At 43.9% G+C, this 23,540-nt stretch overlaps 1 protein-coding gene across 1 annotated transcript in view; it reads right to left on the bottom strand.

Annotated features, from left to right (window-relative positions):
- Positions 1 to 12,220: 12,220 nt before the first annotated feature.
- Positions 12,221 to 23,540, bottom strand: part of T265_05515 (hypothetical protein) — a gene marked incomplete at both ends in the record, with an annotated part of 48,968 nt that continues 37,648 nt past the window's right edge. The window contains 3 exons of the mRNA XM_009170549.1: positions 12,221 to 12,676; positions 16,447 to 16,540; positions 21,925 to 22,033. Coding sequence (XP_009168813.1) covers positions 12,427 to 12,676; positions 16,447 to 16,540; positions 21,925 to 22,033 — 453 coding nt within the window. The remainder of the gene's footprint in view (positions 12,677 to 16,446; positions 16,541 to 21,924; positions 22,034 to 23,540) is intronic.

Below are 23,540 nucleotides of genomic sequence, written 5' to 3'. Positions count from 1 at the left end.
TCGGAACTCAATATAAGCTACAACGTATGTGAATTACACGAAAACCTAGTGTGGACTATCCTAACAAAGGTGCAGTCATTCAGAGATCTAACCTACCCAACATAACAAGCTTATCTAAGTGGTCAATCTTTCTTGAGCCTTGCGACAGGACTCGAATGGGAACGTGGCCGCCTAGAAGACTTTATAGAATTGGAAATGGGGAAATAAACGATCCAAGCGTACATTAGAGTGATTAGTCACGATTGAGTGAGCAAATCCCCTTGTGAGTTAATAAGAAAATGCTCGGAAATGCCCCAGGAAATAATTGCCGCGACTCTCACAAGCCTCGGGTGACTAATTGGGATAACCCGAACCAATGAAGCGGAACGATGTTGACACTTAACCGGCGTAAATCTGTTTAGAAGAACGACACTGCCCAACTGAGGGGATGGACCAGGAGTTGTTCGTCAACAGGTTTTAGAGATCATTCCGCAGCTGCAACCACCAGGTCATCTCCAGTTTTTTCAACTTGGACAAGGAAAGTTGGTCAATCCATTTCCGAGTGTTTGTTAAGATGCTGTTGGTTTGTCAGTCGAGTTTGACCTGCAAAAGTTTCGTCATCACTGCGCGGCTGATGATGTTTGGTCCGCGTTTTGACGATGTCCCAACGTTTGATGACGAAACATCTGCAAGCGAAACACCAAGTTGGGCGAACAAGTCAACGGCTGCCTGACGGACAACCAGTACATTCATTCGAGCTACCAACATTTCGACATTGCGCCTTCCTGTGGAAAGGATTGTCGCGGACGGTTAGTTCGGGAATAGGATGTCGTTAAGCTATAACACCCTTCTGGTGCCTAGCTGTCATGCCACCTGAAGGAAGCACGAGGGCTGGAATACTGCCAGGTTGTCCAAGCCTAGACAGAGGAAGTCGAGAAGCAGAGGTCGGGTTCGAACCACGAACCTTCTTGTCAGTAAATCCACGTTCTAACCACCGAGCCACGGGAGTTAGATAGCGTCATACTGGGGTCCACTGATTCGACTACAGATCACTACCACTGAAAGGCAAGAAGGCCTCCGCTGCGGAGGTGGTTATTAGAAAACACCAACTGAACAGTTACAGACTATTGTACAGCGAAGCAAAACTCTCATATGCATCTTGTCTGGAAAAACTGAACATCCATCTTCTCCTTGAAAGCGTCTTCTTGAACTTTCCTGGATATTCACTGACTGTTACTCAAATGCAAACAAATGCAACTCCCCACGGGAGTTAGATAGCGTCATACTGGGGTCCACTGATTCGACTACAGATCACTACCACTGAAAGGCAAGAAGGCCTCCGCTGCGGAGGTGGTTATTAGAAAACACCAACTGAACAGTTACAGACTATTGTACAGCGAAGCAAAACTCTCATATGCATCTTGTCTGGAAAAACTGAACATCCATCTTCTCCTTGAAAGCGTCTTCTTGAACTTTCCTGGATATTCACTGACTGTTACTCAAATGCAAACAAATGCAACTCCACAAATTCCGTAACAGATCTCACTTTTTCAAGAGAGCAAAGCGGGTGTGCGAGAAAACATACCACTCGCGTGCCTCATCAGTAGTATCCACTGTTACACAATGACCTCAGAGGGTTTTCACCAACCTACTGCGAACTCCTGTCACAAAGTTGCTTGTAAGCAGTCTTGTCTGACAGACATTGTGTGCGGACAAAGTTACATTCTTTTTTTCGTTTTTGTCTCAGAATTCTTGACACGAATGTCTCATACTGCATGAATACACGCGTCAAACCAAGTGAAATAGACGGTATCGGAGGCTACTTTCAACCATTGGCGCATGCTTTAACCTGTACCTGATTTGCGTTCCAGTAATCTGTCATTTGAGGCAGGTTGAAGGGTTACCACAATGCATTACTTTCTTGTAAGCAGTCTTGTCCGACAGACATTGTGTGCGGACAAAGTTACATTCTTTTTTTCGTTTTTTGTCTCAGCTGCTCTAGAATGCAGAGAGAGAGAAATGTCTTCACACCAGGATGACTTAGTTCGAGCGTCAATCAATCAATCGATCAATCAGTCAATCAATCAATCAATCAATCAATCAACCATCCGATCAATCAATCAATCGTATTTCATGTTTTCTTGAATGTGCTATGTCTCTAGAGATACAACCACCATCTACTGCCGTTAGGAAAAGAAAATACTGTTTGCAGGCATATTTTCTTGAATATGCTGTCTCTAGAGATACATCCACCATCTACTACCGTTAGGAAAAGAAAATACTGTTTGCAGGGTGTGTAACTACTGATTGCTCTGGTGGACATCGCTTTATGACAGTACGCGAAGATTCTGAAATCTCAATCGAGGTTTCTCTACGCAGTTGCAGATCGTTTATGCTGAGAAGCTGAGAGTCACTGGAAGGCACCGTAAAATATCATCATAGTAAGGAATCAAAATTACTGTGCTACTCACGAGATTTCAGCTCCCAAATTCACAAGAAGACTAACGCGAGATTTATATCAGAATTGTATTATTTGTATGTTTCTTTAACTAATAATGATATTTGTTCAGCTTTACCCTGCTTTCTGCGTGTAGCTGCCACGTCACCCGAAAGAAGCACGCGGGCTGAGATACTGTCAGTTTACCCCAGGCTAGACAGGAACAGTCGAGTTGCCTGGGGTTGGGCTCGAACCATGGACCTTCGGATCAGAAAGTTGACGCCTTAACAACTAAGCCATTAACTTACTAGTTAATTATCTCATTATTTGTAAATATTATTTGATTGTTTACCATCATCGTTATCCTTAATCAGCATTTTACATTCTTCAGCAAACCGAGTTTTGCTTTTGTACAACTTTGACCGAAACGCTTTCCAGTTTAGGGTATCGATGCCTAGTGATTTTGTGGAAGAATATCGAGGACACTATCAAGATGGAGGCTTTCGAAGGTGACGTCGAAGTTTTTTATAGAAATTTATGATGGTACAAATTCATACGGAACGGCACCAGGTTATAGTCGTAATTCTAAATTCGCCATAAACGAGAAAACAGAACGTCTTACTAAAGCCTAGAGATGACCAACAGACGAAAGTCCCTAGGGAATTTGTGCTTGACCGCGCAAAGTTAGGGGACTGATTGTAGAGAACCACAGACTGGTAGCCTGTGACGTCATCCCGTCTCGGCTTCCATCGTGGCTGTACAACAGTTTTGTGTTAGCTTCGGCGAGCTGTCTCTGTGGTCAACGTAGATGACTCGACAAGATCTGTCAAACATGATAAAACGACCAGCATCTAGAAGAGATTGGGGACAACTGCCTGTGACTGCGTCGTTCCACACAGTGTGTGCTTCTGGCGAAATAGGATGCTCATGTTGTATGGGAATCCAGTTGGAACCAGACAGTTTCGCCGTAAGTTTAAAGAGAGCAACGTCAAAGCCTGGCAGGGAAGAAGCAAGTTAAAATGATTCAACAATTTTCTTTCTTTTTTTTTTGAAATCAACAGATGCAACTGCACGGACGCCCGGTTGTCTCCTGCTAGTCGTTCGCCACTGTGATTACATAAGGTTGCTTCGTCCAAAGAAACGGTTAACACTTGTTCATTGGTTGTTGATCACGTGACTGTTGGCGGGCAAAACCTGTGTTGTGCAGTTTTGTTAATTGCGGCTGGTAACAACTTAGTCTGTCTAGAAAAAGGCACGACTCAACGGATGTAACGCTCTAGGGAGAGTAGCTCCAGGAGGTGCGCAATTTTGACACGTTCCCTTTTTCGGGAGGGAACACAGTGCTTTATTTTGTAGAGATATTAGTCAATCAGAAGGAGCAGAATCAATACAAGGTCAACTGTTTCTTGGCTCCAAAATCCAACGAGGTACATGATCCATACCGTACTTGAAGTCAGCTGTTTACCAAAAAAGACCACTGCAAGCCCTCCCTCATTGTTTGCAGAGATCGCAAACAATCACAAACAATCGATCGATTGATTGATTGATTGACTGATTGATTGATTGATTGATTGATTGATTGATTGATTGATTGATTGATTGATTGATTGATTGATTGATTGATCGATCGATCGACCGATTGCATAATAAGCCCCTGGGGCCTTTCCCATGGGTTAGCAGTGGTGTTCTTATCCAAGCAAAGAGCAGACCGGTGGAAAGAAACCTGCCTATATAAACCATTATTTCGTGTAACAATCCCCCCGGTGAGATGCAGTAACCCTAAAGAAGAGTGCCTGATATTCCCTGTTTTTGATCACAACAGTGTTCTTGGTGGTGCAACTAGATCGCCTTGTTAGCCGGTGACTGTCCTCGTCAAGATTTACAGCAGTGCCAATTTAAGCGACCGACGGGAAACATCAAAAATGTGAAATGAACACAATATAGTTACACGACGACTCCTTGATGATTCGTGAGCAGAGGTATCTGCAATCGACAAATAAACTCGTTTTTTCATCGTTTTTTGTCACCACTTGCACAAAATTCCAGACCGGAACGCCTGTCAACGGAGAAACTCCATTCTTCTCTGTCCCGTATCAGTCGTATAAATCCATAGAGAAACGAAAAATTTTCAGGTGTGACCATTGCTTTCCTCTTGTGGTCTTCTGGTCACTTGGTTTGCAGACAAGAGCTGAGCACACTTTACCTCAGTTCTCATGGTTACCCTTCCTGTCACCTATCACGGTTCAATTTTACGAGAGCTATCAGCGCACAAAGCATGCTCACCGAACAAGTTCTGACGGTGTCGGACGGTGTCTGCTCACGGGGATTTTTTGATTGCAACACAGATATGGACAATGATCAGACAGGTTATCTGTCAGAAATGAAACAATTTGTTGTCAAATTTGGGGACAGTACAACGCGCGTTCTGTCTAGATGTCTGTCGGTTAAAGCACAATGATTTTGATCAGTTCCTGTTTTACACATTCGCGTAGCTTTGAAGAGTTCGGTCTGGACCTTTAAGAAGTGTGGAATGAATTCCGCGGAACTGGACATCTGCACAACCTTTTCGAGAGGTAACTTTACATCGAAGCATATGACCACCTGATCACCAGAAGTCACGTGAAACCTTCGGGCTTAATTGTCCTCGGTTTTTTCGAATAAGATTTGTAAAAACCGAAGGGAACGAGGTTATTTTTGCACCAGAGGTTACCGGGTAATAGATCAATGATATTCTTACTTTCGGACTGTTACGAAAAGACAGACGGAGCTCTTGCACAGATCAAAGTTTGATAACAAAAATGTGGTCTTCAGGAGACCATGCCTTCTTCCTCCTGAGACAAACGGCGTTTTTTATTGGAAATTTTATTCTGTAGGTGAAGTCAATCCATACTGGGAAACGGGGTAGCACTCTTCAGCTGTTTCATCCTTATTGGGAATCGTCTAATGGAACTGCATGCACTTTCAGTCCCATCACTTTCTGTCCAGGAACGGCTGGTCAGCTCACACTTACACAGGATAAAGCGCTACTCATCCTCCAATCACGGAGTCCATGTCACGTGATCACACGTGTTGAGCGGTTCCTCGTGTGATGTTCGACCAATCTATGCTGAAAAGTCGATCCCGTGATTGAAACTGGATCGCGCTATATCCTATCTAAGTGGCGCGAGCTAACCACAATGCTGACCAGCCCTTATGGCTGAATGATTAAATGCCCAAAATAAGAGGTCGTAGGTCCGAGCTCCCCCCCTCGGAGTTTCGTTCTGTTGACGGTTTCCAGGCGTACAGTGCTTCTCAGATTGACCCGCTCTTACACGATGAAACCTGAATTCGCACTAGAACTTTCGCCCTAGGTGAACAACTAAAGAATCTGACTAGTGGGGATGCGAAAAATCCTGGTTTTGAGGCCTGTCCATAAATGAAACAGCACCCTTGAGTCTTCAGGTTTTCCCCATTTTTTCAAAAAAAAATTTCGTTTTGACTAAGTCCTCCATTCAAAAGAATGCCTGTGAATGGCACCTTTCACTTATTTGGCGCGTTTTCTTCTACAACACTAATCTGCTGTTTTTCATGAAAATACCTTATGGGGAAATTTCACTAGGGAAACCGAGAAGAGAAACGTGATTTACTTCAAAGAAGTGCCATTCCCCGAACGCGAGCTGGGCGTGGATAGAATAACGTGAATGCTATGTACATCCTCCGGCCACGCCTCACTATCAAGTCAACACTGATGTCAGCTTGACAGCGGCACAGCCACTCCCTTGACGGGCGAGGAGATGAGTGACATTCATAATGACGATAAATGTGCGAAACTGTCTGAGTCACTTGGGCACACTCAGCAGTTTCAATTGAGCCTGTGCTTGTCACTCAAGTGAATGGAACAATGGTGGAGGGTAAATAGCGCTATCGGTCGACCTACAAAAGATTTCCGGGAAAAGGAACAAACAGAAAAAAATGGGGATGGGGAATACCTGGGGTTGAGAGCAGTTGATTGGATTTTTTTAAATGCATTATGGATACTTCGTATTTGGTGGGAAATAACAAGCTTTTTGGCTCAGAGTGGACAACCAATTTTACATAATCTTCGCCCCGATGACACTCCAGAGTGAACTATTTCTAACCTATCACAAGGCTGCTGAGAGCCCTTCAACCGGTATTTCGTGAAGTTTAAAGGGAGAGATTTAGCTGGGTTCCAGTGGAGTCTCTCGCAAAACCAAATTAGTTTGCAAATGCGTGTGGTGTATTTCACTAATTTCGTGCAATTTGGTTTCAAGTAGATCATAAGGTTGAGGGAAACTCGAGGACTGTGCCTACCTGATGGGCCTCAGGAAGGGCGAAACCGGTCGTGGGCTGTCAATGGATTTTCAGCAACCTTATGAGTAGTGTATTACGTCTACACAATGTATGGCGATATATCGAATATCGTGCTAACTGAAGCATGCGTTGTGCAGCACATTCAGTCGCTTAAAAAAACCATAAAAGCGAGATTCAGCTGAGTTCCAGGTGGGCCTCTCGCCAAACCAAATTTGTTTGCAAATGAGTGTAATTCGCGGATTTCTCACCTTGAGTTTTCTATAATGCGGATCCGCCGTGTCACAAAAATTCTTCGGTTGTCGAGACCAAGACACCTCAGCTCCGGTGCATTAAAAAGTCTGGTTGATAGTTTTATCAGTCTCAGTGATCTCACTTCGATGAGTATAAAAGACCAGTTTCAAAACACTTCAGCTGATAACCAGTTTACTGGTGGCCGCTTCGTCTTTTGCTGGAAAACCGAGGCCTGATCCCTTAGAAACCAGAAATGAACACAATGTTCAATGGTATATGTCTTTTGCGAATGACACACAGAAAATAAACGGCATGTCGAAGGCTTTTCGTCACAGAGGAAGATGGCTTATGCATGAGGATGCTCATCAACTGTCCGGAGGCCAACCATCCCTAATAACCGAACAACACATCATTTGAACGGATGTTTCACGTGCAGGACACGTATCAAACGAAGGCATGCTCTGATTGGCCAGAATACCAGCAAATCCGGATCGAGCACCTTTGACTCGACGCTTCTCGCCCCCTCACGGAGATTCCAGCTCGACCTTGTGGAACATTCTGTCATTGCCCTATAAATATGGTTGTAATGATTTCCCTTTGTCTCCATAAGGGGCAGTTCAGAGTTATCCTTCCTTTTGATATACCATAGTGGGCAGAGCAGGAAGCCAAGGGACCGATACGGAGTTGCACGATCGTTCGGCAAGACACAAAACCAACCGAGGCTGGAGAAAAAGATCAATTCGTGGTTGTCTAACTTGAAGAAAAACACACGCACTTTTGAATATTGGCAACCCAGTTGCAAAAACCTATATGCATTCCCAAGAGAAAACACTCCCGTTCGGGAAACTTCCTAACATCATTTCAAAATGTCCTTGGGGGGCTGGCGTGGTATACTCTTTTGCGATTGGTTTAAAAAAGAGGTAAAATATTTTGAGATAAAGCGAAATATAACGGCGGTAAGACTCGAAATTCCGATGGGGTTACTTACGAAAGGAAGCATTTTGGCAGAATACTTGCAAAAGCATCAAACACAGAAATAAAGAAGGCGAGCCTGCTCTATTGACAGAAATAATCACACCATATTTTCCCTCCACATTCTTCCACATCCAAGGTCAACTAAGACTCCCCGTTTCTGGAACTTCTGGTGAACTTATTCCCCGGGAGGAGATACCGTAATAGCAATGCCATCTACAAGTCATCTACATATCACATCAAACGGTCACAAAAGGCAATTAAATTTTATAGCAGCTTACGAACAGACATTCGATTGCACCATTTATGAATGTGAATCGAGTTAGATTGTCTACATTCCCAAACAGGTGATCTGGTCGCAATCTGTAGTGATGCAACGGGACCCATATAATGAGGCGAAATGGTTCATTACTACTCCAAGTCCCACCAAGATTCACCCTTTTGCCGTAATCTTCGAGCACATCGCCACGTTCTCTTTATTTGACTATAACTAACCAGGAGAACAACGTATCTTTCAGCCCGGAAAACAGGCTCCGAACACAAGCAAGTGGGAACATTTTTTTACCCACGATCATGCCCCAGTTCCACATACGCGGGGTTCAAATGATGAAAATAATCAAGCCCTAACGTATGTGGAAGGTAATCTCCAAAGAAACCGCTATATTCTCGGTAACCAGATGGACGAAATGAGGAAATCGCCTTATACTTTTCATCTTCTTCGAGAGGATATATCTCTTGCGGAAGAGACAGTTCAGTATACTCTACAGACGTTTGTTCTTGAAAGGGAAATGTTATTTGGGACGAAATCAGCTGAAATGACGTTTGGGAGCCTAGTTTACCTGACTGTAATAGCATTTTTCCTTCAAACATTCACATTAACCTTATACTACTGAAAACGAGGTCATCCGTTGGTAGCCTATTTTCAATTGGCCTCCTTTTCAAGAGTTCCTGTGGGTCTGATGAAGACCTTTAGTGGAGATGACCTCCAGAAATTTCGCTTCGTTTGGTCCAGAAAATGCCGGTAATACCGACATTCCGCAGTTTCAAAAGAATGTGATCCACTTTGGATGGAACTTCCAGTTTTCGGATTTCTAGTCGGCAATACCGGCTCATAGATTTCATAGTACGATCCTGGGGATAGGGATAAAGCAAATGCAATAAAAGAGAGGCTTTTGTTGCAGTTAGACTTATTGAACACCTGTAAAGCCTATAATTTTCGTGACTTATTTCGCACTACTGGCAATCAAAAAGTAGTTAATGGATTAGCGTAGTCCTTTCGGCGAGGGAACATCCTAAGGGCCGCCACTCTCGTGAGACGCACAAAAGTTTCGACATTGGAACGAAAACTGTACTTATAGGTAACGACCTAAGTGGTCTGATTTAAGGAGGGTTGTTTCCTTGACACCCGCACCAATGGCCCTACGAGTAAGGAGTAACTCACTACTCGTATATTTTCCCAGCAATACAATACGTTAAAACGCGGGTCTACAAGTCAGTATCATAGAGACTAACAATCACCAACTTTACCACTCCAGAATGTTAAAAAATTGGTGGAGGGTTGGGACAAATCCGTTGTTAAGAATCCACCTTAAAAACGATAACTGAGGTTTATAGGGAGAACCTCGCTTGAGTGAGAGGTCGTGCGTGGTCCTCTTATACGTATTTTCGCTTCCTGACCTGTTGGCGGTCTAAGGTTGATAGAAAACGTTTCGATTAAGGTACTAATAGTGCACTGATAAGGTATAATCATAGCATTTTCCTTGATCACGTTAGGACACGGAAAACTGTGCGCTCTTACACCACCGAAAAACACACTGCTCTACGACAAGATCATAAACTCTCGATTTGAGTAAAGTTACACTTGCAGCGATTTAATTCCAAACGTAGTATCCAACACAGTGGGATACGAAAGCGTTTTAATCTCACCAACATCTTGAAAGACAAGATTTTAAAATTTAACATAACATTTTTTTGCTTTCAAACAGTGCTACTTGTATATTCTACTTGCTTAAGTATTCAGACCTAATTTGTCAATTTTAGGCCGGGTTTAACAGTACTGGTTGTACATTAACAGAAATCCATTTGTGCTATAGTCTCTGCACTTCGATTTTGATCCAAACTGGTCTCTTTAGGAAGTGCGCACTATTGAAGGATTTGTGTCCATGTGACCAAGCGAAATTAGTTGTGTATAGGTGTTCCTCCAGAAAGGGACGACCCAGAGGTGAGATATTCTGAGTCTACTCGGTTATACGAAATGTCTGACGCTGATGTGCACGCTGTGGCGTCACTGAACGATATTCTACTCCGAAGGCTTTGTTAAGCCAATCTCCAGAGGTTACAATCATAGTTTTGTNAGTTTTTACCAAACCTTGTGAGTAGTTTCCTTTATGAAAATATACTGCGATATCCCGAATATCGTGCCAACTGATACGTGAAGCGGCCTGTGTGCAACACATTCAGTTGTAGAACATCGTAAACGAGAGATTTAGTTAAGTCTCTCGTGAAAACCAAATTGATTTGCAAATGAGTATATTTCTCGAAAACAGTGTAATTTGGGTTCAAGTAGATCATAAGGTTGACGGAAACTCGGACTGCGCCTACCTGATGAACCCGAACTGGGAGGGCGAAACCGGTCGTGGGCTGTTGAAGAGTTTCCAGCAACCTTGTGAGTAGTTTTCTTTATGAAAAAAGTTCACGAACTACTTCTCATTTGTCAACCTGCTTTTAAGAAACTTCCCCACTGGTTCGGCCATTCTTGTGCCCTCTCCATGGATGACAAATGCACGGGCGGCTAACTTAGCCACAGATGTTCTGAAATGTCCGTTTACTTCTCAAAAGCATCCTGTTTCTAATCTCCTACTCTCTTCTTACGCATTTTCTGCTCCTTGAAGGACCAAAAACAGCCACCTTTATAGCTCACTCACTATATCCTTAATGGCCGTTTCATTCTGTAAGTGAAGCCAATCGGCGCTGAGAAGCGGAAAACTCTACTACTCTCAATAGTCTTGGTGAGAATCATTAACGATGCATAGTTCAGAGGAACTCAAACGGTCCCGAACCGACAATCTCTCAGCTAGCAGGCTGACCAGCTAACCTTTCGGCCACCAGCGGATGATCAACTATGGGACTAGCTCACACTCAGACAGGACCGCTCATTCTTCACAAAAAGTATCTCAGAGGAAGAATAAAATTCACCCGATGAGTGAAACCTCCATCTGAGACGTTGTCTGACTCCATGAGTCAGTCAACATGTGTTGTGACCACGTGATGCGGATCGCGCGCTTGAAGGACAACTGGTGCTAAATTCTATACAAGTGCGAGTTACTTGCGATGACGATGATCAGTCGCTATTCGCAGATCGGTTGAGTAGCCGGACTACTAGACGGAAGGTTGCCGACCTGAAACTGTTCAGTGCTTCTCAGCTTTTCAGATTAGGTTCGTTTTACTCAATTGAAAAATTCCCAAAGTCTCTTCAAGGGGTGTGTCGGCAGGTACACGCAATAAAAATACCTACAGTGTTTAAAGTACATTCAGATTGCTGTTGCTTTCCAATCTCGTGTGTATCTCTTAGCCGAAAAGTGGTAGAGGAACAGACAACCTTCAGCTGGCTACCAAAATCGAATTTCGCTTTTAAACTCCCTATCTGAGGAGATCGCTCTTGGTCGGTTCTCTCATTCGAAGGTGCACTACCCTCTTTAAGATACCAGTCTTTAGAAGAGACCGATTGTGACACGCCGACTCTTCTGGGCTTGGGTGAACTTCGTGGGTGTGTACAACGAAGTAACTGCAACTAGTCTCGTTCGTCTGCGCGGTACGGGAGAGGGTAACTGCACTGGTTTTCTGCAGTACAGAGAGGAGTGATATGATTAGATTTCCAGTCACTTTGGGGGAGCGGTTCTGCCCCCCTATGGTTGGGCAGGTGACGTCAGAATGCATGACAGTTCATGGTGAAAACTTCGCGTTCTTATCCTCTGCACTGTTGCAGTACAGAGAGGAGTGATATGATTAGATTTCCAGTCACTTTGGGGGAGCGGTTCTGCCCCCCTATGGTTGGGCAGGTGACGTCAGAATGCATGACAGTTCATGGTGAAAACTTCGCGTTCTTATCCTTTCTACAGGCAAACTCCTGATATGTTCAGAGTGGTCTTTGTTGAGTACTAGAGGCCAGTGTCTCAGAAGCCGGTTCAAATCTCACAACGGTGTGGAGCTGTCACCACTCTTAGATAGAAGGGGTGTGGCTCGCCTCCTCAGCTCCGACCACACACTGCGATCAAGGACTGAATACACTTTCAAAGATCAGATTTAGATATAATAGCGGAAATAATGTACACAAGACTCCATGAACCATGGGAGAACCTGAAGTGACAAATTCAGGTTGATTTTTCGCAGTTTTGTGCACGTATGTGCACACATGTGGCATAGCTCTGCGGGGCTCTGTAGCAGGACTGTTATCGTTGAAAATGACAGAGCCAGAAGTGGATTGTCCGTCACGCGCATCATCGAGTAGTTCTCCGACCAAACAAAGTGGAAATGAGCCGCTGGCCAACGCTACTTTTCTTGTCTCTGACTTCAACCAAAGTTGTGAACATGGGGTCAACGGATTTGGCCCCATTAGCCTCTGGAATATGGAGATAATGTGTCGGCAGACAAGTGGGCATTGAACTTCGGGTTGGATCGGGATTGCCGGCGCTAATTTTACGCCGGAACTGGCGAATCGAAGCGCGGATGCACAGATCTTTGAAGTAGCTGTGGGAAGAGGAAACAGAAACGGTTGTGATGATAAATATGACGCTTTTTTCTAGTTTGTTCACAAAGCGAACGTCATGTATGCTAACAGTTCGACTCCCACTATAAGGAAGAAAAAACCACAAAAAGCCTCTAGGGAAACCAGTGACAGTAAAACTGATTGACAACAATGTCAACTAAGATATGATTGGTTCCCATAAGACCTCCTGCCCGATGTTGAGAGCGCCCTAGTTGGCCGATGACTGAAGACTATCACCCCCCGAAAAATGGCAAGCTATTTTATGTTTCGTCATCAGTCGGAGGAAAGGCAATGTGAGAAGGTCCGGTTAAGAAACGTACCTGGAAGAAGTCTAACACAAGCTTGCTTGTACGTGAGTCTTCCAACAGTGTCGATAGTTGTTGTATTGTGCGCCTGCACTGAGCCTGCCAGACTACGCGATAGGGAGAAGAAAGAGAACTGGGGGCACGGCTGTATTGCCAGGACAAAACATACAGAGCGTCTGCGTAAATATATAGGATGACTAATTGGCCAAATATGGTCGTTCACTTGTTCGCTCCGTACAGCCAATGGTGGTGTTCCGGTCGTGAACATTCTCAGGCCCACTACGCTGGTCGTGTGTTGCTAACCCGTTTGGTGAGAGCCGCCAACTCACCTACTTTCCGGACGTGTCGTACCGATGGTGACCTTGGGGATGCGTCACTCTCTGCACATGTGCTTTTTTCCTGTCTGGGCGCGCCCTGACAATAGTACGCCAGGATGTTCACGCAGGTGCATTTCCGGAAATATTCTTCAATATTTATGGAGGCATCTTTCAGGAACTGATCTGCAGGCTAGTCTGTCAGTACAATAGTTTTATTCACCAATCGCTGTGCATGTGATTCAGACAGCATGAGATTGGCTGACTTCTTCTGGTGTCCTGTCATGTGACAAGAACTCAGTCTGCCCGGCGATGACACACTGTCAAATTCGAATGTTAAATTTTAAATCGTGAGCGCCGCTAATCAATATATGGGCCAGTGAGATCGATGTTGCTACTTCCAGTGTAAGCTAACTGGAATACTTAGTTCCTTTTAGCATGTGTTCTTATTGTGCNGGAATACTTAGTTCCTTTTAGCATGTGTTGTTATTGTGCCCGATGCTAACATGTTCGGGTTAGTATCACGGACAAAGACTCCAGATAGATTTTTTTGGGCGAACTCGATAACCGATGGCTTCAATAGGAGGTCAGTATTCAATTTTGAGCCTGAATGAACAATCGTCAGGTTATTAGAACCAAGCTCATTGGGTTCCAGGTATAATCAAGCCTTCCGGGGGTTGCTTGATCACATCACCTTATTTGGAAGCCTGCTACTCAGCCCTAACTCGAAAGTGTTAGCGTTCAGGGAATTATTGACGGTTGTTCACCATCAGACAAATATACTCATATCGAGTACCCTGACTAGGTTCGGGGATGAAGGACTGATCTAACTGGTTCATAAGGTGGTCCATCGTTGATCAAACCATACACGTGTCCAGTTTTTTAATATCGATATGCACTATCGGTGATGCCAGAATCTCGTCAGTTACGCGGCTTGAACGTGTATCATTGTATCTCCACCTAATTTTCTCATGAAAGCAAAGCGCTCGTCAGGTTGTCATCATGAATGAGAGGGGCTGATAACGATGCTTATGGACATCTCAGTTTGATAAGATCGATGAAAACAACGTCGCCGTCTGTTAGATGGAATTCCACACTGATCCCGTTTTACCGCTCGCAGTCAGATGCTGCTATGGCCGAGAAGCCTATTTCACGCAAGATTGGCCAAATATTCGGGACGCTTGCCGGTCCGGCATCAAGCTGAGATCTGATTTGTCGAAAGTCTGGACCCAACAGCCAATCATGACCCAGTATTGGCCAGATACCGGTTGCCAACAGCGCATCCAGAACGCGTCAGAATTTCCAGAAAGTTATCGCCGCCAGCGCTATATATATGAAGCGCTGTACAACTGTTCCTCACTTCGTTTTGGGCGTTAACATACCTTGTACACTTTTGGTGCGCACGCTAGCTTGGGGGGCTCATGCCAAGAAATAAGCTAGGAAAAATACCGTTACCACACCGTCCAAGTATGGGAATTTAAATGGTTGCGTTCAAGAAATCTTACGGTTTCTAAGTTGCCGAAACCCAAGGTTGTTGCTCAGGTTTCCGGGAGTGCCACTTTTGCATCAACAGTGTCAGTATTCATTGTAGAATCGATTATATCTAGCTGACGATTGAAATGTGGTTAGATCATCAGCGAAGGATGATGACGATGAGGTCACGTTTCATCTTGAGCATCTGTCGAAGTAAACAAGTGTGACGTTACGCTCTTCTGCATAGAAAAACATGTATATCACAACAGTGTCCCATAGATAAGTGCGACTGCGTTGAACTTTTCAGTCTATTCTCGCAGAACAAAGTACAAAAAGCATGTATAAAAGACCTCATGGATTTTGAACTTCCTTTTTTTCTAGGTGGTGGATGAAGCGTTGGAACAGATTAACCGCTGAACCGATTTTGCGCTGCAGGATATCTGTACCGTATGAGAACTTGCTTGACAAATGAGCTTAACGCTGTACGTGATGACTGTCCAGCCCCAACACCCTTTTGGCGTCTAGACGCAATGCCACCCGAANTTCCAGAACGCGCCAGAATTTCCAGAAAGTTGTTGCCGCCAGCGCTATGTATATGAAGCGCTGTACAAGTGTTCATGACTTCGTTTTGGGCGCTGATATACCTTGTTCACTTTTGGTGGGAACGCTAGCTTAAGAGGCTCATACCGAGAACTAAGCTGAGAAGACTACTGTTACTACACCGTCCAAGCAGGGAAATCTAATGGTTGGGGTGTTCGATTCAAGAAATCTTACGGTTTCTACGTTGCCGAAACCCAAGGTTGTGGCTTAGGTTTCCGGGAGTGTCATTTTTTACATCAACAGTGTCAATATTTATTGCACAATCAATTATATCTAGTTGATAATTAAAATGTGGTTAGATCACACTTCATCTTGAGCATGTCTGTCGACGTAAACAGGCGATGTGTTAAACCCTTCTGAAAAACATGTAGACCACATCTGTGTCCCTATGATAAGTGTATCTGCGTGGAACTCTTCAGTTTTTTTCTCTCGGGAAAAAGTACAAGAAGCATGTATAAAAGACCTCATGGATTTTAAAATTTTTTTCTAGGCGGTGGATGAAGCGATGGAACAGATTAACCGCTGAACCGATTTGGCTCTGAAGGATGTCTGTATGAGAACTTGCTTGACAAATGAGCTTAACGCTGTATGTGATGACTGTCCAGCCCCAATACCCTTTTAGCGTCTAGATGCAATGCCACTCGAAGGAAGCAGAAGAGCTGGGATACTGTCAGGTTGCCCAGACGTAGACAGGGGAAGTCGAGAGGCAGAGGTCGGGTTCGAACCATGGACCTTCTAGTCAGTAAATAAATTCGCGCTCGAACCACTTGGCTGTCTTGCCGGCCGAAGTCTAGATAGGAACAGTCGAATAGGCAGGGTTGGGTTCGAATTTCGGGTCAGTAAGTTTGTACCTTAGCCACTGAACTATCCCGAGCTCTGTATATGTAATATGGAGCATTACAAATCACACGTAACTGTGATAATCAGCTCACATAAACTGATGAAGAATAACAATCCATAAGGAACCTTATCGCGATAACAAGATAACGATACTACATCGCCTTAGCGAAATTTCACGTTACATTTGTTTTTGTCAGACTGAAAGGGCTCAAAACTTACGCTGCAAGGTCATCCAATTCGATGCACCGTGCGCCTTGTTCCAAATGCAGTTCGTCTCTTTGCGTCAACTCGTCCACGAGCATTCTACTGAGATCTGTTAACGAAGAAAATTAGGCCTGAGTAGTCTTGCGAATTCAAAGTCTTAAAAATGATGAAAACTTGCGGCAAAAATGATAACCACAACAGACTATCCTTGTACAATTTATGAGCTCGTCTTAGGTGAACTCACAGCACAGCTGGAATTTCACTTCAGCAGTGAAACAAGTGCTGGTTCACGATTGCTCTATGCTCATGTATTCATTTATTTGTAATGGGGTCGGGTAGCCCGGAAAATCAAGGAGCACGTATCCTTTTGTTTGTAACAAAGGTTATCGCCGCCCTCCTGATCGACACAGATCACCGGAACACTCCTGCCAAATCACTCCTTGTGAAAACAGTGATACTATCTTGTCTCACCAATCCAAATTCCACACCACTAAAAAGATAGTGCCTTCGTTTTGATACTGACACCAAAGTAAGCATGTATGATACTTTAACCCGATCACAGGCATGAGTGGAAGCGATCGATAACACACCTGCGTGGTTCCCAATCGAAGAGGAACTCATCAATAAATCTTTGTTTCGTGATCTCTTGTTTACGCGGTAGTACGGAAATTGACTAACAACCGGGCTTCATATCCTTTTCTCAGAAACTCCTGTCCTAAATCCGGTCTAGACCATTTGCTTTCTCTATGTCGAGGATTTTGAAGCACTCCGGTTTCTATGGGTCAGTGTCTCTTGCGTTCGACAGCATCCGACAGCACTTACGGCGGTGAAGCATCGGTGTTGAACACTAATTTCATGTTGTCGATGATGAAACATGAACCTTGCCTTTATAAGGTTGAAAGAGCGTGCTTTCGAGCGGAAAACGGTTTCGGGCGGTCACCGGATTGAGCGCTTACCGGGAGAGCAAAGCATGGACTAAAACTGACTGAAGTCTTGACTGATAACCGATAGAAAATGATGATCATACAATTAAGAACACATTTTGCTCAAGCTGAATGATGGTACTAGTTAGGACGCTCTGGTCAACCGTATTGCACAGTAAATAATCCATAGAGAACTTAAAAATCAATGTTGATAATATGTTCAAACTGCCAATTGCCAAGGTCGTGAATAGCCACCTAATCAATAAGCGTTAAAAATCAATAACATGAGTTGAAAATTTGAGATGTAAATGGGCGAGACACACTATATGATCGGATATTGAATCAGGGTAGACAACTTCTCGCTCAGAGAAGAACACTTCAGACGTTTTCATTGAAAAACATGCGAGTAGGGCACGGAAAAAATAAACAGGTACTGAAACACAACAGGCAAGTGCGGGGAACTCATTAATAACATTTGACCTGGGGTTTAGGAACCGCAACACCCTTCTTTTGGAGTTTTACAGAAACACTGGTCCCCAAACAGACCGTTTTATGTGCACAGATTGATAGTTCCTGAAGTTTTTCACAGATTCGATTGGACACGATCTCACCATTTTGAACCGCGAAATTAATTTGAATTTGAAATAGGATGGCGGGGTGGTAGTGTTCAAAACAACCCATGTATTGATGTGTGTTGAAAGGTAAAACTTAGCGGAACTGTTTTCAGTGAACCCTACTGGACTAGATAACCTACTCTCTACTCTGTCACCTTTTCAGTTCTGTTTTTTCAGATGCCAGCACCTTCGTATTATTGAGCGAGCGCTACTGCTCTCCCCTTCTGTCCACCGGGCGTTACTGTCCCCAAATTTTAAGGACGGGCATCGGGGGGTCACACTGAAGACTAAAAGACGAACAGTTGCGATTTGCCGTTTAAAATATATCCTTGCTCCTAAACGCACCGAATCAAAATAGAACGGCTACTTAGTTTCGATTTCTTTCAACACAGCCTCTTTGTTAAGGGTAGCTGCTTTGTCTCTAACTTGGGTTTCATTTTGCTTTCAGCAAATGATAGTCACGGAGAACAGGCCGGTTGTTATGCAACACGTCCACCCCCCACACACACCACACTGTGTGTCACGGAGAACAGGCCGGTTGTTATGCAACACAGTCCACACACACATTGTGTTGAGGAGTTTTAAGTTTCAAAACAATTTCTACACCAGCCTCTATGTGGCAGAACAGAGGTATGCTGCATTCTTTGTGCTTGTTCACTTACAGACCACCAACACTGCACGAAACGTGCTGTCTGGGACAGCACAGTCTCAGAAGCTGATGAGAATAAACTGTTATTGTCGGATGTATTTACAGGAGACCGTTGGGATCCTCCATCACTGCTGCGACACTTGCCTGAGAGAACTTGCCCCTCATCTTTGAGAATAAATTACTCGGTGTAATACCACCCTCCCCATCGGCGTTGTTTTTTTTATTTTCTATTCGCCGATCAGGACTATAACGAAGATAATCTATTTCTAGAAGACAGGCAACTTCACAGTACGCATCCGATATTTCTTTTTGAATAAAGAACCATTCATTGCCATGTCAAAATCCTACACTATCGTCCAATTTAACGCCGATGCCGAAAAGAAGGACACGACCGAGAGTTTACATCACTCTTCGCCGAACATGTGAAAGCGCACGCTTGACACGAACTTGTTGGATGGAAACGAATATTTCACACAGTTGTAGAACATCTCACTTTCTGTAGATATAGTCAAGACGAAGATCACTGAGTATTTGTGTAATCTGGAACGCACTCTAACATCTCTGCGCGACCAAAAACGTTAATGCTTGCAACTGACAATTCGCATTTTCAAATGCCATTCAGCTTGAGAGTGACGATTAGCATATATCGATCCACGAGTTCTCATACAAACTGCAATGCATTCTCGTGATGAACCTCGGGCCGGAAATAGAACTCAACGAGTAAGTAGCACATCCTGTTGGTCTGACACGAATTTCTCAAACTCCGGTACTGACTTGAGACAAGCCGCCAGGATGCGGTCACGTGAAGCTTGGTTGGACTGAATTCAAGCTTTCAAATCGATTCAGGATGGATGGTAATCCGAATAGTTCTAATTTAGTTCTAGAATAGATTCGTGTTCAGTTCAAATCGCTTATGTGTTTCGCTCAGTGGAAATACCGGATTAACTTCACAGAAGCATACTGTGATTTAGGTGTTCGTTTCATAGAGCACTGGTGATTTTTAAAGCAAAATTTCATCAAATTAACCTTTTCCTCGCTTACTCAGATAGGAAGACAGGTGACTGGGAAAAGCAGTGGTTGCGTTGAAACATTGGCGATCTTTTTTTGGATAATCACCGTTAAAATCGAACAGCTGTTTATCATTGGGACCAGATACAGTAATCCTCTTATCGGATGGCCATGAAAGTAGAGGTCACTTCCTAAGGGCGCATCTATCGGATGAAATTTCGTGTAAAGCTCTCTGTGAAGAGGGATTACCCACAGGAGAAACAAATGGTTTCCTCTGTGTTTGAAGGAAGCGCTCCTAGTGACTAGTGTGTCCTGATCAAAATATTTTTGCATGACAACGTTGTTCTACAGAGGACATTTCAAACAAACGTTATAAAGTTTTTGTGAGTCCACAGTGCGTGTGATGCAGGATACAAATAGTGAAGCAGTGAAATAGTGTCACGTTTGGCTGACGGCAACAGTGTGCTCATCGCAATCAAGAGATATGGGCCACACTGAGGTGGGAAGGTGGATTGAGCAGATAGGGTTTGTTCAGCTGGTTTCCTTACAACCCGGAAAAATAGTGATCTCGAAAGTACGTTTTTTCTCGCCGGTGGAACAGAGCTAACCTGTATAGCTAGGATAGAGGCCTATCTTGGGGAACACGGTCACCTCTTGTCTGCTCGGATTGCTGATAAGGAATTCTCGCCCCAGAACTAAGCACCGACGAGTTAGATGACGTAATTGTGGATTGCAGTCGATGAGTAGCTGTGCTAAATCAAAGGTTCTAATGCACTCAGCTGACAAAACCCAATTTCAGATTATTGTCAGGTCAAGCATGATATCGACGAAAGGGTGAGCGAAAATTGTGCTAGGGCTTTCAGCGTAGAGTACGTTTAGACACCGTTCTCTCCCAGTTTGCGCTAAATTTGGATGTCCGAAGCATCGTATAAGCTCAAGCCCAAATCTCAAAACCAAATTAGCTTGCAAATGAGTGTATTTCGCCAAGTTTGTGCAGTTAGGTTTCAAGTAGAACATAAGGTTGACGCAAACCCGGGGACTGCGCCTATCTGCTGGGCCCCAAGAAGGGCGAAACCGGTAGTCGAGGCGTTTTCAGCAACCTTACGAGTAGTGCATTGCAAAAAATCTCAAGCCTATTTACACCAGGGTGAGCACAATCTATGGTGAGATTCTGAAGTAGCACCTGAGGAAACGAGGAAACAGATGCACTGTTACCGCTTGGTTTGGTAATGTTATTCCCATGGGTTTTACTAAAAGTAACGTTTAACGTGAATGCATAATTTTTTATCCAATCATCTTACTTCTTGTTTTAGCTTCGTAAGGGAGCTTTTAGTTCCACTCCGAAATGACCGGTCCTCGACCTTAATCGAGGGTAACCTGGCACTGGACTGAATCACTCAAGATTACGGTCTTCATGTGTAACACGCGACTATTTTGTGCACAGAAGAACTTGCTTGTATCTCCTTTATTTTCAAAGTGATAATACTGTTCAAGGATTCGAAAAGCCTGGAAAGTTCTTCATTGCGGATCAACTGAAACTACGGGCATTTAATCACTCATCATCACTGGCTGAACGAAAAACTTTCCAGCAATTTAGCCGTCATCCCACAAACTAACCGATCACGAAACCGTTCCACTTTTACACTTAGTTGAATGACTACCTTTTAACTTGTGTGACCAAGTCATCTTTTAGTCAGAGACACTCATTTCAGAAGATATATTATCTCCTTCAATGAAGGCGATTTCAAGGTCATGCAATTTCACGCTTCTCTCAGAAGCACCTTCTTTTCGCGGGTAAGAGGTGCTCTGTTGGATTGAGGCTGGACAAAGCAGATTTCTAGCATAAGAACCAAAATGTAGTACGAAGAGGCCAAGGGATTTCGAGTGGACAATCAAGTGGAGACTAACGAAAGTGTAAAATGCCTAAGGATTGCATCAAGTTGTAATCAGTAAGAGATCATTCAACCGACGGTGATTTAACAGCGCTCCGAATTTGAGTTCAGAGAAGAAACTAAGCCCTCTTACATAATCCATCATATACAGTTAGATAAATACGCAGAAGTAAGCTACTCCGACGTTTCACCAATTCGAATTGTCGCTCGTGAAAGTTAGTTCGAGATCAGATGCTGAAGGGTGCAAGAATCTGATTTCAATTAGTCTAAGAGATACTGGGTTACCTCCAGTTTGTAAGTCACACGAACTTGCCTCGTAACAAAGCCACTGTTCTGTCCGTCTCCCGAGTATCATTGCAAATTTTTTAACACAATTACTGTTAAAGCGATTAAGAAAAATGGCTTACCCCCGATTACTTCATGTAAATCATTGCTGATAAGTTTCAGCTGGGAAGTTGTACATTGAAGCAGCGTGGAGACATTCAGGAGTGATCGGGGTTTGATCTTTCCTGGGAGCTAAACACATGCAAGGGAACATGAAATATAGTACAAACCACAAAGTTCAATAAAATCAATAAAATCAAATAAACCGAACTTATTCACCTCTGTTGCCACTAAATCATTCCCGGGTTTTTATTGATCACATGGTTAACCCTGTCAATAAGCTTAATCGATAGGATAGCGTGGGATGATGAGGAGAGAGAAAAGGGTTGCAAATGCCGCAAATTTTTATTCGTCAACGACTTGGGTGGCTGAAATTACAGGGAGGCGATTAGCTAAGCGAGAAACGTCCCTTCCTCAGAGAAAGGTCATTCATTCAAAACAGCCGTTGAGATGGGCGTTACCCGCAGAAGACTCGAGTGACTCAAACGTTCGACTAAGGTAGTATTTGATCCCACCTAGTTTAGCTTTCGGCACTGGAGCATCAGGCGGCAGCAGCTGGCATTCTCTAGTTGGGAATGACGACGGTGGTGGATGACGAAAAGTTGACCTCAGTTGGCCACCAAGGCGGGATTAGAACAAATTTGGACTCCTGCACGTTTATTTGCGGTGTATGCACTGTTTACGGCATAGCAGTAGAACAACCACGGTCGATTATCCGGAAATTAGAATTTTATCGAGAACACTTCTTTAGTTCACCCACCTCGAGAGTGCGGCACTACTCATAAGGTTGCTGAAAATTCGTCGACAGCCCACGACCAGTTTCGCCTTTTTTGGGGCTCATCAGGTAGGCGCAGACCCCGGGGTTCCGTCAACCTTATGTTCTACTTGAAACAAAATTGCACGAACTTAGCGAACCACACTCATTTGCAAACGAATTTGGTTTTGCGAGAGACTCACATGGAACCCAGCTGAATCTCTCGGTTTTTAAGTTTCTGGTCCTAGGCTGTCGAAGAGTTTTCAGTAACCTTACGAGCAGTGCATTACAAATATATACATGTATCGCGATATCTCGAAAATCGAAGCGACTGAAACATGAGGCGGCCGGGTGTAGCACATTCAGTTGCCTGGATACATCAAAACCCAGAGATTCACCTGGATTCTAGGTGAGCCTCCAGCAAAACTGAATTAGTTTGCAAATGAGTGTATTTTGCTAAAAAAAAGTATCCTAGGGTGGGAATTTCGTTCGAGCTGATAAATGGTAAAACTGGAGATGACCGATGACCGATGACACATGGGAGCATAGTTCTTTGGACACCTTCATTGTCGGTTCCGCTCTAATCAGCTTGGAAACTCATGACTTAGAAACAAGTGGACTGCTCAGATTTTATCACCGTTTCCAAGTAACCCGAAGAAATCAAAAAGATCATTTCTCCTCATCTATTCTATCCTGGTCGGTAGCGGTGGATCCTGGTTGACACGGAGCCCCATAAGTCTTGGGGGGACGGTCTAAAACAACGTTTTCTCCTCAACATTTGCACCCACTCTATCAAGATCCAATGCATTCACTGGTACGTTTGACTTCAAGACAAAGTGGACTGAATCGACAATCAAAACTCAACACGTGGATTAATGTGTGCGA

Source organism: Opisthorchis viverrini (assembly GCF_000715545.1).
Source record: "Opisthorchis viverrini unplaced genomic scaffold opera_v5_102, whole genome shotgun sequence".
Lineage (NCBI taxonomy): Eukaryota > Metazoa > Platyhelminthes > Trematoda > Opisthorchiida > Opisthorchiidae > Opisthorchis > Opisthorchis viverrini.
Note: the sequence above shows the minus strand (reverse complement) of the source record. Positions and strands in the feature narration are given on the sequence as shown.